The sequence below is a fragment of the Trachinotus anak genome, unplaced genomic scaffold (assembly GCF_046630095.1).
Source record: "Trachinotus anak isolate AG129_WGS33_773 ecotype Australia unplaced genomic scaffold, CSIRO_AGI_Tana_v1 ptg000002l, whole genome shotgun sequence".
Lineage (NCBI taxonomy): Eukaryota > Metazoa > Chordata > Actinopteri > Carangiformes > Carangidae > Trachinotus > Trachinotus anak.
This window is the reverse complement of record NW_027273853.1, coordinates 3,610,510-3,627,894: the sequence shown is the minus strand read 5'-3', so window position 1 is coordinate 3,627,894 and position 17,385 is coordinate 3,610,510. Positions and strand designations below refer to the sequence as shown.

General features: G+C 43.5%; 1 protein-coding gene across 1 annotated transcript in view; it reads right to left on the bottom strand.

The window, feature by feature from the left end:
• Positions 1 to 13,370, bottom strand: part of znrf1 (zinc and ring finger 1) — a 73,754-nt gene extending 60,384 nt beyond the window's left edge. The window contains exon 1 of the mRNA XM_071490700.1: positions 12,230 to 13,370. Coding sequence (XP_071346801.1) covers positions 12,230 to 12,623 — 394 coding nt within the window. The 5' untranslated portion in view covers positions 12,624 to 13,370. The remainder of the gene's footprint in view (positions 1 to 12,229) is intronic.
• Between the last annotated feature and the right edge of the window lie 4,015 nt (positions 13,371 to 17,385).

Sequence of the window (17,385 nt, the reverse complement as noted above, 5' to 3'; positions counted from 1 at the left end):
CAACACCACCAGTGGAAATTAGGTTAACTGTCACCTGCACTGTGGGGGAAGAGTAAACTGACGACGAGATCTTCTGTGACGTCCTCATCACTGTCTTCTTCCAGTTCAGAATCAGACTCAGAATTGACTGGCTAATATATTTTAAATGTCGAGGCAAAAACTGATTTATTGTCTGTGACAGTGGCTACAACTTTGCCAAGCAGTCCATATGATGAATGAATTTGTTACATCTCTGCGCCAACAACATCAAATGTGTCTGGTTCTTTAATACACCATGGCGGCCGTGAGGAGCTGCTGGTCCAGTGAACTGTTAAACCCTGAAAGCTTCCGTTGTTAACTGTCCAAACGTCAGCTGTGGTGGAAACAAACTTTACTTCTCCGAATGAGGTCGTCAAATTAGATTCCATCCTTCCGTATCCTTTCCAAAGGTGGCGAGCAAACAGCTTCCTCTGTTGCAGCTGGACATCGCTCTTCACGGGTATTTTCTCTACAATGCGTAGAAATGAGGTAAAATCTCCTCTGTGATAAACTCAGCTACGAGCTTCTTCAGGGCTTGTCCACTTATCATCTCTCCACCACCGTGTCCTGCTCTGAAATCCACTCTCTGTAGTTTAGCCGGAGCGAATGCTTCACTGGCAGCCGAGGCCTCCCTGTCAGCGGGGTGTATGTTTTTTCAACAACTTTCACATTGTTGCTCTGCTGCCGTGTCAGAAGTTTCAGTAAATTAGATGTTGTGTTTTTTGCAGTTGACAGCATTTTGCTGAGGTTCTCTGCATCTTCATACTGACAACACATCCAGCCGTTTCAAGTAAACCTCTCTCTCGTCCTCTTCTTCTTCTTCCTCTTTCAGGTTTATTGACAAACTGGTCCATTACCACCACAAACTGGTACAGAGTATGGAACAGAATCGCTAAAGTTTATAATATTAAAAATTAACTTTCTTTCAGTCAGATTAGTCCTCTAAGACAGCGGTACTCAGTAGGCGGCCCCCGGGCCGCATCCGGCCCGCCGGCCACCTATTTGTGGCCCCCGAGCTGTTATTTCTTCAGTATGTGTTTTGGTTGGGTCAACACGTGTACCTATCGAGACTTGTCTCCATGCCAACGATACACAGACAGCCTGTTAATGGGTCGAGCGCGTTTTCAAGTTTCACTTTCGCTTGTGAAGCCATTTGCATTGTCACTTTGCCAGAGAGCAGGGAGGAGCCTAGACTGTGCACGAAAAAAAAAAGGTTGCACGAAAATGGCGTGTTCCAAATTATCTGCCAAAAGAAAGGTGGACAGTGAAAATCGTCAATTCAAAGAAGAATGGACTGAAAAAATTCTCTCATTAAGCTGTGTTTCACACTGACACACTTAGAATGTAAAATAGTTTTTCATTATATTTGATTCCTGAGATCTTGATATGTTTGTTTGTTACCTGTTACGACTCTATGGAGGTGCTGATTTATTTTAGTTAAACTTAATGGTAAACTGGCCTGACCGACCTCAATAAATGGACCTTTGAGTCACTGAAAATCATCTTTGTGGCCCTTGAAGATTTGTATTTGAGTACCCCTGCTCTAAGATAATGAAATAAAATTCAACAACACTCATTCATGACTTCTCTATTAATCTCTATTAAATCAAAGTGTACTTTCATTCTTCTGAGGTTTTGAATCAGATGCTTTCTTTCTACCTCATTACATGCTCCGCTATTTCTCCTTGGCCACAGTAGTAACATCTGCCTCTAGTACTATCATCATCATTATTATTATTACTATTATTATTTTGAATAGAGTACTCCAACTGTATGTCCAACCCAAACTGAAAATGATAAAATAATAAAATAATCTCTTCAACCTCTATCCTTCATTTAGTTTTTAGCTTGTAGCCGATGTGACCTGCCTTGAACTGCTGCACCACTTACCCATCCTGTTAGGGTCAAGGGGGGCTGGAGCCAATTCCACATATAAGCTGCTTCCCAAGTCAGGAGCTGCATCCTTCAGTTGAGATGGTGTTGCCCTTTGTAGCCATCGTAGACCGTGAAGGCCGAACTGGAATGGTCTAGTCTAGGGAGAATTTCTGCTTTGTGTCACCTGCTGCACAACCACCGTTGCACTGGGAAACGCGGCTCCTGACGCCTCGCAACCAAAATTAACTTTTTTCACAAAAAGTCAAGGTTTTAAGTCCTGTGGTTTAAAGAGTTGTACCGTTCGCTGTTGAACTGAGCAGAAACCCAGTACTTACATTTAAAATTGTAATCCTCTGGCTCTCTGTCGGTGGTGTTTGCTTTTATTACCAACACACATTGAATCTTGGGATAGGTTGGGCCATGAAGGATCCACTTGTTGGATCCTTCGCTGCACAGGAAAAGAAGGCCACATTTGAAGGAGCCTTTGAAATGGGACGGCCTAGTTGCGCCGCTGTGATGCAATAGGTTTTCAAATGCAGTCTCTGAAGGATGCAGCCCCTGAATTTGGACACAACTCTTGAGACAAACAACCAATCACACACTTTCACACCTGTAGACGGTTTAGAGTAGAGAATTCACCTAAACCTGCGTCCTTGGACTGTGGGAGGAAACCACAGAACATGCAAACTCCTGCAACTACACCCGATCAAAAGATTATTATCTATTAGCATTACTTGGATTAATAACTGTAATATAATTACTGTTTTGGAGAAGTCAGTAATCTGTTGGTAAGTTAGTAAGTTACTCAGGCTTTTTACATACTGTACCTCCAGTTGCATGCACTCCTGGTTGAGAATCACTGATCTACACTGTCTGCAGGTCATAAAGCTTTGCATCATTGTGAAGAAGTGACTGAACTGAGGTCAGTTGGTTTAGTTATTCCTCACTACGTTCCTGCTCTGTTTGTCTCTGCCTCGTCCTTCAGTCACATCACAGTGATGCGCTGCCACAATGGGCAGATTTATTCTTCTCTGTTTCCTTTAATGAGCCATTCATCCCATCCATCTTTCTCTCTCTCTCTTTCCTCCAGCCTGTTCAGTCTGTCACGTCTGTCTGTTTTTTGACATATTAATTACAAGAGCTCCAGCTTTTAGTCTCCAGGTTCAGACTCTTTTCAGACTGTCCAGCCTTTCGTGCTCCTCACTGATGGCATTTGTGTAACACTGAGACGAATCAAAGCAACTGAGAATCATACATCATCACCTTCAGCTTGCATGACCAAAGGAAATCAAAAACGTGTTCTTTTATAACTTAACTTCTGTATAACTGTATTATTTATTTGCACAGTTATAATATTTTAAACCACACACTGATTTGTTAAAGGTATAACTCATCCATGCAGCTAATTTCCTGAAATACAGCAGCTTTAGCTTTAGCCAGCACACACACATTGCTTGCTCATGCTGGTTCAACACTGTGGCTATTTGCTTGAGACCTGTTGTTTCAAGCAGGCTGTAAAACTGATGATTGACAGATGCTCTTTTTCACCAGGACAATACCATGAGCATCTAAACTTTACACATCTGATTGGTCACAAACACCCATCCCTGTTCTCTCTCTTCTGGAAACATAACTACAGATATATGCTAATTGTGCTGAGTGTCTGCTGGACGTGTTTGCCCTAACAACTTAATATGAGATACTATGTTTGTCTAATAAAATGCAATTATTAAAGGTTTAAATCTCAAAGTAAAAACTCTGACTTTCAAATTTTAGGAGGTCTTCTGAGGTTTATTTTTAACGTCCACTGCCCCCAAACAGACACATATTTTCTTGACCGGGATAATTTCTACAGAATTAAATTACCATATATTACATCTTTTTCCCACAGTACCAGTGACCCACAAGAACAATCTTCAAGCAGACCTGGAAATCCCCACAACACAACACACAACATGTGCTGTTAAATATTAAAGTGGCTGCCATGTTGATCGCTGAGCTAATGAGGAATCTGTTCAGAAATCCTTCTCACATTTTCACATTGTTGTTTCATCTGATGACAGCTGCGCAGAAGACGTTCAGACACCAAACTAAACAAAGATCAGCTGTTTTTGTCAAAGGGATTCAGTAGGCACATCATGATTATATGTTACTAAATTATTCCCCTAATAACGTGGCTGACAAACATAATCGCTAGCTGGATTATGTTTAGAGATTTTTGTGAATGAAGCACCACACGTATGAACTGCACCAGTTGTCTGGGAGGTGGATGTGACCAGGTTTCACATCCAGACTCCAGCCGTGGTTGGAGTTAGGTGACAGAAGCGCTTTGGTTAAGGTTAAAGAAAGCTTATGGTCAAATCTAAATAAGGACATTGTGCCTCAAGTCACTGGACTTTATCTGTATTAAAGCAGATTTTTTGTTTTTTTTGGCATCTTAAAAGTTTTAAGATGCCTTCGTCACTATAAGTATATACCGTACTGCAAGACTGGAAAACAAATACATGGTCAATGAACATTTTGCTGATGCGTTCAGTATCAACAGACTTATTAACATTTCCTAATGATGTTGACAGAACAGGTAATCTGGTCAGCTGTGTTGTCTTCAGTTTCTTACACATGTATACAGCCTGTAATGTCATTTCTTCGGATGCAGTCTAAATCCATCTATAACTTATCTACTGTTCATTATACACATTTTTATCATATTTTCTTATCAAAACTGTTAGCTGTTAAAAACATTGTCTGCAGTGAAGAGTGACAGGTGGCTACAGTACCCAGCTCCTGTGATTCTTAACGCATGTCACTGCTGTTCTGCTAACACAGACACTTATAAAAGAATGGACTCTTGACCTATTGATCATTGACATCCAGCTAGCTGCAGCATGTTGCACATTTAATACTGTAGCTGATGCAACATGCGCAACTTCCAACTCATTAAAATAATTAATGTGAAATTCATTTTAACTGTGTTATGGTACTGTCATTCAAACTTCGAAAGCTAACTGAACAGAGCTAACATGTAGCTTTGGCTAGACCTGCTAGCTAGCTACTGCAGCTACAACAAAAATATAGTGTTTTTTAGTGACAACTGTGTACAAGGATTGTTTATCTTCCAGTAAAACATGAGGTTCCTGTTTTCAGGGTGAATGGTCTGAAGTACAACATGGTCATACTGGTAGTAAACATCACGTCGATAATAACCACCATATAACACTGAAGGAAGAGTAACATTAACTCATCTTCAGTGTAAGTCTTGGTCTTTGTTTGTATCACATCACATCTACATTCAAAAAATCTTCTCATCCTGAAATATGTTAAGTTTTAAAGCAGTTTAAATCCTGTCAATAAAGTTAATTAACAAACCCCAGAGTTGCCGGGTAACATCAATAACAAAAAGGTTATCGCATCAGTTCATCAAGCCTAACTACAGTGCCTATCACTGAGTACTCAACATATACTGCAGACAGGACACAGAGATGCAGTTCCTCCCTGAGACGTCTGCTTCACGCAGATCCAGACGACCATATGTTCTGTCAGACTGGGGGGGGGGGTCTAAAGCTGTTGAATGATACCTCAAACACATCCATGTGCGAGGCCTGCTTGACCTTGGACCTCTTGGATGGGAGGAAGAAGCTCTGCGTGTGTGAGTGTGTATGTGTCTGGACAGTGTAAGAGAAGATGCACCACATGAAGCTTCTTTACAAAGGCAAGTGTAAGGCTCTTACTGGTCTGTGTCATGATTAACATTAGCCTAGTAAATGCATGTCTTAATGTCTGGGTGTCTCTACATCAACACACACTCTCAGGCACACACACACACACACTCACACACACACACTCTCTCTCTCTCCTCTGCAAATACCACAGGCCTTTGCCTTGAATTTCAAAGACACAATGTCTTCTCCCTTATTTCAATGATTTTGAGTTTTTTTGGCCCCCACCTCTTTTTCTTCACACACACCTAAGGGCAAACAGAAGGAGAGGCACTTGGAGTCTGATTAACATCCATTTTAAAGAGGAAGAGTCTGAAGTGTTTCGGTGGAGGAACGATCAGTGTCTTCTGAGAGTCTCCCTCAGGAGGATGTGTGTGTGTGTGTGTGTGTGTGTGTGTGTGTGTGTGTGTGTGTGTGTGTGTGGTGTGCATGTGTGGGTGGTGGTAACTGTCAACATCTGACCCTCACTATACCAACAACCACTTAGTGAATATGGGAGTGTAAAGGTCAAGGACTGTGGATGTCTCCATGTGAGGACCCCTGACCCAAACAGCAAACCAGGCCTCTGAGTCGTCACTGAGAAGATAATGATCAGCTGTGCAGTTGTGCAGAAATGCAAAAGGAACGACCAAAAATGTGCAGTGTGACGTTTCTCTTAAAAACACATAAATTTACAGCACGCACACAGACACACACCCACACACGCACACACACACTCATACTTGCACTTCTATCTTTGTGAGGACACTCATTGACATAATGCATTCCCTAGCCCCTTACCCTAACCTTAACCATCACAACTGAGTGCCTAACCCTAACCTTAACCTTAACCTAAACCTAATCTAATATTAACTCTAAAACCAAGTCTTAACCCTCAAAATCGATTTACTTTGAGGACCGGCCAAAATGTCCTCACTTTCCTAAAATGTCCCCACTCTGTTAGTAAAATACTTTTTTTGGTCCTTACTATGTAGCAAGTACAAGTACACACACAAACACACACACATTAAACTGAAATAGCGAAGGTCTTTAAACGACAGTGTGACACAGGAACCCTCTGAATGACGGGGGCCTCAAGGTTAAGTCATAAAGCAGGAACCATCTTAAGGCCTTTATCATGTCAGTGGAGGTCAGGGGCCACGTAGCAATTGCCTGCCTTGCCCAGCTGGTGACCCAGCCTTGGTCCTATGTGAGGTTACTTTATTAAATATGTCTCTAACCCCAAAGTCTCCCTCAATCCATAATCCATCTCCCAAATGCAATGAAATATCCAGAATGTGTTTTGCTTTTTGTTTTCCCTTGAGTTCGTCTCCGCACGCTGAGTATGAGTGGCGTTAAAAATCAAACTCATTTTCACTTTGACCTGATCTACACTTCACATTCAACATTTACCCACACAGGGCGATATACACTCACTGGATTTCACTAGCGTTTGCTGACCTACTAACTGGTGTTACATGAAGCACGGTTGCAGGTGAAAAGCTTGGACTGAAGTTTCCAAAAAGACCTGTTGGGTAAAATAAAGACGTTCTGACATCAGGTAACACAGCCCAGTAGCTTCTGGACATTCATGCAGAAGACTGAAATTTGAGTCCCAATAGTGGACCTGCAACTGACGTTCACCTTTTTATTGACTTGTCGCCACAGCCTTGGACAAGCCTGTTAGTTACCTCAACCTAATCATAACAAACCTTAACCATATGTTTTAGTTGCCCACATTAAATTCTGCTTATCAATCCTGCAAACTTCCCCATCCAAAGAATGACAGTAAAATACATATGATGTAGGGCTGAACAATATGCAAAAAAATTATATTGAGATTATTTTGTCAGATATTGTGATATGAGTCACGACTTCAGTTGCTGATGTCAGTTGATGTGATTTTTGTTGAAGTCTGTACCAAACAAACATCTTCCTTTACGTCTGGAGAATGTGATTTGTAAGCCAGGGCGTCTCTGTAGCATTTTGTGAACATTTCAATCAATTGTTCAGCCCTATATGACAGAGAAAATACAATAAAAATCATGATAAAGATCATTGTATTACTCTGCCATGTAGAACAATTCAGGTCTAATCAAGGAGCTTAGTGTTACAGGGAACTTCTGCAGCAGTCTGAAGTGGCTGCGTGAGACATTTGAAAATGCATTAAGCATAACTAAACAGGACCATACAGCTAACTGGAATATGGTTTTTGGAGGAGAGAGAGACTTTATGAAGGTATTGTTGCTTCTAATACCAAATATTACAAGGAAAAAATTTGAAGTCTCACTAATATGTAGTGAAAAATGAAGGTTACTAGTTTCATAACTAATCTGTTCTTCATAGAAAATTATACAGGAGGGTGCTGATGAGATGACAGAGGCTGCTGAAGTGAAGTGAGCTGTGTTGTGTTGTCAGGAGAAACGCTCCGGTAGCCGGTCGTTGCTATCTGACACCAAATCCACACACAGTAATTACACACAGGTGTACAAAACAATACATGAATGCCGCCCATGAGCTGTGATAAAAAAACACCCTGCGCATGTCCCGACCGACCGTGCTCCAGGCTTCACTGTCAGGCGCAGAGCTGAACACGTACGTTTCAAATTACACATGACAAGACATTTGATTTTAATTAAGCTTTATTTCTTTTATCAGTTTGATGCAGCATTAGGAATGTTGATGATTATTATCAGTTTTTTGAAACTTGAAATGTGGTTGGTGCTGGGGAGCTAAGCTAAGCCCGACACTGGCTCCCTGAACTGAAACTGCTCTAAGAGACCAAACCAGGCTGGAGAGAGCAGCCCACAGCCTGACAGCCACCACCTCGGACTTAATCTTCAGGGTGTGGGTCTTTTACTGTGACCCTTTATCACCAACCCCCATAAATACACCACATTTTAAGGTCGCAGATGTAGTCTCAGTTCTCTGTTGAACCTGATTTACAGCTACCACAGGGGGGTCTATTCCAGAATAACCCTAGTGCTAACAGTCTGTCTGAGTTCTACCTGATGAGCCGGGCCGCTGCCGTCACAAATGATTTCACGTTTGATTGTTTGTGTTTCCTCAGGCACACTAAGAACTGACTGAACAACACTGAAACACTGTTTGTCAAGTGTTACTGTAAATCACTGGTAAACCATAAAGCTCCAAAAGGAGCTAAATAACAGCTGGCTCCTCCAGCTGCGGATTCTCATTTCCATTAGCTGTAGCAACACTGGCTATATAAGCTATATGTCCAGGGGCTAACATCATTACCATGGTTTAGCTAACAGACAACAACTGAGCCAGTACCAAAGCTTTGTGAGTGGAAATTACACTGTTAAACTCATGTTCCCCACATAAACCATACAAAGGTAATTTGGTCCATAGGGAGAACCCAGTGGCAGTTCTAGACGTGGGGGGGCCAAGGCAAGGAAGCCCATCGAAGACCCCTAACCCCATATGACTATTGGCAGACACAACAATTTACAGATGTCCACTAAACACCTAGCATGCAGATTATTGGTGGAACCTACAATTTACAGATGTTCCCTGATTGCCTCACATGCAGGTAGACTAGCTGCAGAGCACATCACCAGGGGCTTCACTCAGGGGGCTTTGGGGCAACAGCAGTGCACTGTACAATGTCTTCATGAGATATGTAAGGGGATTTATAATTGTCATTGCAAAATGTGCCAATATGAGAGGCAATTTGGAGATTCTTCCCCCCTTTGGGCTCCAATATTTGCTTGGTTTGCCTCTCCTGACGGTGGAAGCTATGGGAGACCTATGCCTAGCCCTACAGGTGACCTCCACACTGTACGATCCATGACTGCATTTTTGTTTTAAAACACATCTGGCCTACGTTTCCTCCTGCCGTCCGCATTATAAACTGAGACTTTCAGAAACGCTGCTGGCCCTGTTTTAATTTGAAAACTCCAGGTTTGTGTTGTAGTCTGGACGGGTAAAAACAGAGACCACTGGACACGATGACGTACACGCCAACGGTCGCTCACTGATTGTGTCTTATCAGCCTCGACTACTAGTGGTGAAAGCAACATGAGTAATGAATTGTTATTCATTATTAAAATTGCCTTTGCTGTTCCTCGTTCACAGTATTTTGTGCGACGAATCAACTGTCGAGTAGACAGACTGCTTCCTGTTTACACAGGCTCGCACATGCTCAGTGTGCGTGATGGTCATGTACATATGTGTTCTCAGGTGTGTTAGTCTGGACAGAGATCGTTTTCATTTCTGAAAATGTAGCAGTGTGGAGGTAGCCTCAGTCACACAGTGACTCCAACCAAAGACGGCGGCGCCGTTTCATCATGAGCAAACACACTCTCATCACAGGCAGACAGTTCACACCTGTGCATACATGAAAATACTTTGGAAGAGGAAAATGTAAAAAAAAAAGGTTTGTACTGTATTGTAGTGTATTACTCAGTGCTCTGTGCTTCAGCTAAAGTTAAACCAGGAAGAACCACCACTATGCTCCTTGCAGCCCACTGAGCTAAAGCAGTGGTCTCACAGAAATAAACAAGGACCCCTGGATTCTTTTGTCGTTTTCTGAACGCACCCCGAGGCAGAAAAGTTTCCAAAAAAATCTCACTGACCAACAGAAAACCTCTGTGAGAAGAGCCTTTCTGCTGGAGGAACAAGTTAGATGACAGGTCATGCTAAGCAGCTGGAGCAGAGGTCTGGGTGGATGAAAAGGGGGCAAAACTCCCCACAGTTACAGCCAACCTTCTATCACAGCGTAAAAGACGAGACATGCTGGCGAGAGCGACCTTCACCAGACTCTTGAGGCCGTGTCTTGTACGGTTATCTGCCTCCACCCTTGTCTGCACACTGAGAAAAAGAAGACCAGTTTGAAGCTGTAACTTCTCTCACACAGGCAGGAATATTGTCAGTCCTGCCCTTTTCCCCCCTCACACGGTCCAGATCTCACCCCGGCTCTTGCCAGTGATCCTGATGGACTGTCAGTCTTTTTAATGTGATCCTGCCTGAGGCTGAGGTCTGCAGCATCAATCAGCAGCGCCTCGAAAACATGGTATTCACCATGTTTCTGCACTTTTTTTTTTTTTTTTTTTGCAGCTCGACTCCAACATTATTGTTGCTGTGCATTCTACAGTGTGGCCGCAACTAGCCTCACCTTTTTAGCCACAACAGGCCAGCTGCTGACCACGCCCATATGATAATCACACAGCAGTAGGGCCCCTAAAAAATGTCTTGTCCTGAACTTTGCTTTAGTCATGAACACAGGGGGGGTTCCTGTATTTTGAGTAGAAAATCTTCAGCCTCTTCTCCCTCCCCTTCCCTCTCCAACCCTGTTATCTCCTCTCACTGATATGAAAGCACATCAGAGTCACTAAGCAATGTAGGCAAGGAAAAACAGCCGAGATGTTGATGTGCAACTTGCCATTCTCCTGCTGTGAGCCGGTCAGGGCTTTGGTAATGAGAGCCTGGGGACCTGGCTGAGCCTGCTGTGCGGGTGTGGGTGTGTGTGTGTGTGTGTGTGTGTGTGTCTGAGGGTGTGTGTGTGTGTGTGTGTGTCTGAGGGTGTTTGTGAGAGAGAGAGAGGAGTGTGTCTAATCTTCCTGGAGGACTTTGTTGCTGAGTCTTTGTGTGTTTCTGTATATGCAGTTGGAAAGGAACCAACTGTGGCCATGAGGTTAAGTGTAGGTGTACGAATGTACATGATGGCATGACAAGTCCACAATTTCCCTATAGGGATTATAACATATATATCTTATCTTAGCTTATCGGTCACCCACAGATACATCATCATCATCACCCCACAGACAACCCCCTAAACCCTTCCCTCCACTCTGTGCCTGCCTTCCTCTCATGCTCCCTCCCTCCCTCCCTCCTCTCTAATCGCAGGGCTAATTGACTCAGCCAGATTTGGCAACAGGCTTATTACTGTCATGTCACACAAGGAATGACCTATGCAGACGGTGCAGTGGTGACAGTCGAGAGGAAGCACACCCTGCAACATTGTGTTCACCAAATCCCCCCCCCCCCCCACACACACACACACTCCCAGCAAAAATATTCCTCTCCATTGATAAAATTATTATTAATAGCAATTTCATGTGAGTGTTTGACCAGACTGATGTTTGAAAGTATTTAGATTTTATTTTATTGAAGCTGCAGAATCAATTTTTTTTTTTCAATTTAAGACAATTTCCTGCAGAAAAATGTCAAGTGTGAAGTGTGGAGAAGCTGCTTTTGCTTGTTTTCTGCTGTTACTGTGCATTTTACCCACCTCGGCCATCACAGGGTCAGACCCTTGGGGGGGGGCATATTGTTTTACACACAAGTCTGCTTATTTTTTTAAGCCTGAAGCTGCCTTCTTATGTTTCCTGTCGGTTTCCTTCTCAGTGCATCCTCAGGCTGAGCTGAACGACCCTTCTCAGCAGAAATGTAATGGCACCGCACTGGTGACATTCATACCTGCAGGTAAACAAGGTGTGTGCGTGATTGTAGGTGTTTCTCTGTAGGAGCTGATGTCCGTGGGAATGCATTTGCGTGTGGTTTTCTCTGATGATTAATCCTTCAGCGTCACTCAAATTCTGCCTGAAGTATGTGTGTGTGTGTGTGTGTGTGTGTGTGTGTGTGTGTGTGTGTGTGTGTGCAGACTAGACCGCCCTTACCGCTGTGCGCGCTGAACCAGCGGGGTGCGATGTGCAGGGGCAAGGTGTCAGCCAGCGACCCCCGGGACCCCAGATAGAGCACCCCATCCGTGTGGTGCCCTCCGCCCCCAGTGTCCTGGTATCCGGTACCGTGGGGGGCGGCTGTAGTGCCCCCTGACCCCCCTCCTGCTCGATCCGGGTCCGTCCCTCTGGGGGTGTAGAAGCCGAAGGGCACGGCGGGGCTGTGATCGATCCCCATCCCGGCTACGGAGCTCACTGAACGACTCCGCAGGCCCATGGTGCCGCTCGGCCGGTAGTGGCCGAAGTGGGCCGAGGGTGGCACCGCGCTGTCATCCGTAGAGACACCGGGAAAAGCACCCCGGGGCCGCCCCGCCGTACTCTGCTTTCCCCCCATCCAAAGCGGGAGACAAGTGGGTGGGGGTTCTGGGTGGAATCAGGAGGGGGCTCGGCTCGATCCGCAAAGGGTCGAGAGAGCCGAAACAGGCTGTCGCCCCCTCCCCTCGCTCCTGTCTGTCTCTCGGCCTTCCTGCCTGCCTGTCTGTCCGTGTGTCTCCGCTGGCTCGTCAGCTCTGACTCTCCGCAGACGCAACAGCCCGTTTCCCTGCTGAGCGGAACATGAGCCACCGCTGACGTCTGGATTCACCTCAGCCGCAGACAAAACCTCGACACAACCGGGGGATGGCGGACGAGCAGGACGACGCCGGAAGCCCAGACTGACAAACAGATGTACGCCACACTCCCTTCGCCGTCCCAGGTGATTAAGACGGTTGTATCATTGCAGGCGGGACGCGGCAGCAACACGTTTAACCCACCCGGCCCGGATCACAACAGCGCCGCAATGTTCACTCCGCTGCTCTGGCCTCATCTGATCTCAGACATCGTGACAACTGTTGCTGTCTGTCTGACCGCCAAAACGACGGTCTGTCTTTGACACACACACACACACAAATAAATCAAATGACGTCGCCGTCCGCTCTGCGCGTCTGGTCCGACGGTCTCCAACCGGCAGTTTTCCCCGGAGATTGGGGTCACAGTGATGCCGCTCCCCTGCGCTCACATCGGCGCTCCAATCCTCTCCGCTTCGCCGCCGCCGCCGCCGCTGGTGCTGCTGCTGCTGCTGCTACGGGCCAGACAATGGAGACGCTCAGTGCGCAAGCTCGGATCATAAATACAGACAGGACGGGAAACAGTGCTGGGAGGAGACACCGACGGTATTCAACACAACTGAGTGAACCCCTGCGCAGCATCCCTGAGGCGTCACCTCCCTTACAGTAACTGTTTTATGTTTATGTTGAAGTGCAGGGTATTTGAGCTCATCCGTAACTAAAACAAGCAGGTTAGGAAGACTACACTGAAAATAAGGTGCAACCTGGGTACACCTGTGATTTCATTAAGGCTCATTGCATGAACAGGATAATAAAAAACTTCTTCGGTCTTGGCCTGGGCCACGTCTAATGCAACACGTCTGCACAGGGTGAGGAACTGACCTGACTGAAACTTCATTAAGGTGGAGAGCTTACAAGAGCAGCAGTGGAGAACAGAGCTGCAGCAGTGGTGAGGAGCCAGAAAGGTGCAGTGGTCGACCTCTAAAAATGATGTCAGGCACTATTCTAGTTACACAAACATGCACTGAAAAACAGACGGGTACGTGTTTCTGACTTGGCACAAGGATTCTCTGTGGAAACTGGTGTTTCAGTGACTGATCAGACAGTGAGAAGCACATTTGATAAAGTCAACTCTGCAGCTGGCGCTGAAGAAGAAAACCATCGCTCACAAAGCTGCACAACACAGAGCAGGAAAAGTGATGAACACTGGCAGCACAATGTTTACACACAGGGTTTGTAATTACTGAACAGGTTTGTTTTACACTGCACAGGTAATCAGGGGGAGAGGGTTTTAAAATTACCTGCAGTCAGAAACTCAGACTGTTCCAGACAGGCAACTGCCTGGGGCCCCAGGCTGTTATAAGGGGCCCCCAAGGACTGATAAACTTTACTCTACAGCAATGTCTTATTATGCAGCTCTGTCCCCCTTTAACAGCCAATACATATATATATATATATATATATATATGTGTGTGTGTGTGTGTGTGTGTGTGTGTGTTATCTATTTAGGTTTTGATTGTTCTTTGTATCTATATTTGAAAATTACAAGGTACTTTATGTTCTTTTATTATTGTTATTATCATTATATATTTATATCTTAAACATTTTACTCATGTGAACATTTGGAATAAAAAAATGTTTCGATTTTATACATTTTTCATTGGTGTCAGATTATTTATTACATAATTGTGACGAAGGCTGATTGGAGAATGGCTCATTGGAGAATGGATTGGAGAATCCCCACTGTCTGTCTGTTGCCTTGAGGCCTGGGGCTTTGAGGACATGAGAAGGTGCAGCCTCTGTTTGGAGCCCAGACTGATGTTCAACAGGTTTTTCTAGTTTTTACTGTAATTTGTGATTAAGAGCAATGACTAGAGACAAAAACCTCAGGAAGACATCCAAATATATGAGCAGCATTATGAGCAAAGTCATGTTTTTTTATATTCTTTTTAGCACTTGCCTTGATGTAAAAATATCTGAATATCTTACGCAGAAATTCATTTCGCTCACATAAAAAAATGTGGGAAATTGACTGATGCCCTCGAGGTGAAAACACACAGTGCAGGTTTTGTGCTCAGTAGCAGTACCTTAAGTGTGTTTTTGTCTGTGCCGGACTCAGTCATCACACAACCTTGACAAATTATTCATTGTTTGAAAGCCCTGAGTATTTTAGGATGCACATATCACTGCCACAGCTGTGGACACAGGGTTGGTTCAGACTTGTGGTTATGGCTTCAAAGTGTTTTTTTTTCCACACAAAGGTTCTATTCCTGTTTTTTTAAATGAAAAATTAGATAAATAAATATCTGTAACTTTGCATCAGAAGCTCACAAACTCCTTCTGACCTTTTCGTTGTAAAACTCAGAGCGGTAGCTTTCAGAGGAGACCAGGGTTATGACTGTAAACATAAGGGCTGAAGAACAGTAACCTGTTTATTTTAGGTTTCCAGGGGTCACCATGTTGTTACCGTGTTGCTCACATATTTAGTTTAGGAGAACTGGGTCTAATCCTGTTTGTCAATGTGTGTGTAATTTCACTGGTTTAATTCTCTTTGGCCCTTTGATTCTTCACAATAACACACAGTCAGTCTTGTACAGTCTCCTTGGCCTCACTGCCCAATAAGGTAAACTCTCGCTTCAATAGGTATTAATCTGCCCTGCTATAATGACAGCAGGCCTATAAATGGTCCCCTTTCTGCTCCTCAGTCACAAGCACACACACAAATAACCTGGGTCTAAAATACAATGGTGGATAGCTCTAATACAGTCTGTGGATAAATATAAGACCACAGGCAGAAAATACAGAAGCCTGCAGGGCTACAGAGAAACTTTACTGTCTGGTGGTTTAATGTGAGCACTTTCTGTCATTTTCCTAAAATAAACAGTGACTCTGAAGGTTTGCCACACATTGAAAGTAGACAATATTACTATATCACAGTCCAGACCAATAGTATTTGGACAGTTATACACTTTTTGTTGAGCTTCAGCACATTCAATCTGAAATAAAAGAATGGCCACTGCATTAAAGAGCCAAGTCTCAGCTTTAGTTTGAGCAGGTTCACATCGACATAGAGGGAACTGTGTGGGAGAGCCAGTCATTTTAACACATGGTGCCCAGAGGTTTGGTGTTCAAACATATGTGGACACTTAATAATCAGCCCAGCAAATTCAACCTGAACAACCCAACTAATAAGTCAGCCATTATTAAGGGTTTGTAAGTTGTATAATGGTTTTATTAATGTGTAATAGATCATTAATAAGAACAACTTTTGGGGTGGGAAAAATTCTCTGGCAGGGCTTCATCCTCCCCCAGGACACTTTTCAGATGTGGTTTTAGCTCTTCAGTTTGTCTGACAGAGCTTTTCTTCAGTGGCTCAACACACTGGAACTCGGAAAACACATCCATTTATTAACATCTTATTAACATGTTCAGGTGCAAACCTGATGGTGAGAAACACCGAAATGTTTATTCATGGATCAGCAACATTTATAACTGCATTATTACCAAAAAGGAGGACTAAACACCGGGCTGAAGGATTTTTTAATCTGGAAACCCAAAAATGGTTGATAAAGGCTTATAAGTGATCTATAATGCATTAGTATATGATTTATTACCTTGAATAAAGACATTTGTCACAATATATTTTTTTGTATTTAAGAAAGGCACAAATTTCCCATTTGTTCATTTAGTTGCTCAGTTTTTTTTTCTATTGTTTAAATTTGGCCTCAAAGACGTCTCTGCAGTGACAGGTCTGTGATTAATGTACAGACACTGAATCTTAATGTTTCTCTCTTCTTTTCTATATATAATCAGGTTTTTAATCCTCTTAAACTGAAATACTGACGACTGAGGACAAGACCTCGGTGTCCTCGGCTGTGATAAGTGTGTCAATGAGAGCACAGTTGTTAACAACTGAATCACACATTTAACTGAAACCAATACATGGAAATTATTTTATATCCTGTCATTATTTCAGGCAGTGTGCAATCAACTCAAAATACTCTTTAAACTGATGAATAAAGGAGCTGGCAGATCATTAATAATGAAATAAACCCTCTCCTAGCTGTGACTGAGAATTAAACAGACTCTTTATTGTACCTCAGTGGCTATTCACAGATTGTTTATTTCATTCTTAATGTTCAGTTATAGGCTGTGCGCTATGACAGTAATATTTATGGGCCTGGTGAGGCAGAAATGAATTAATAGCATTTTATTTTGTCTTCTTATGTGATTAACAGAAAAAAACCTCACCACCATCCAGCAGCACTCTTCATTTTTTAGGTAAAAAATCCACATGCTGTAGTGCTGCTGCCCTCTGATGCCAAGATACACTTCTTCACATTAATCAAGTGTCACAGTACGCTGCTGTGTCACCTTCAACTGTCTGAGCTCCGGTGAAGTCGATGCCAGGAACAAACTGTCTCAGAGTTATTCAGGATGCTTTGAGTTCTCTGTGAATATGAACTGAACAAAAAATAAACTAAACTTCACTTCTTCTCTGAGTTTCAAACATTAGTTACATAATTCAGAATATATTATTGCCATTGTGTT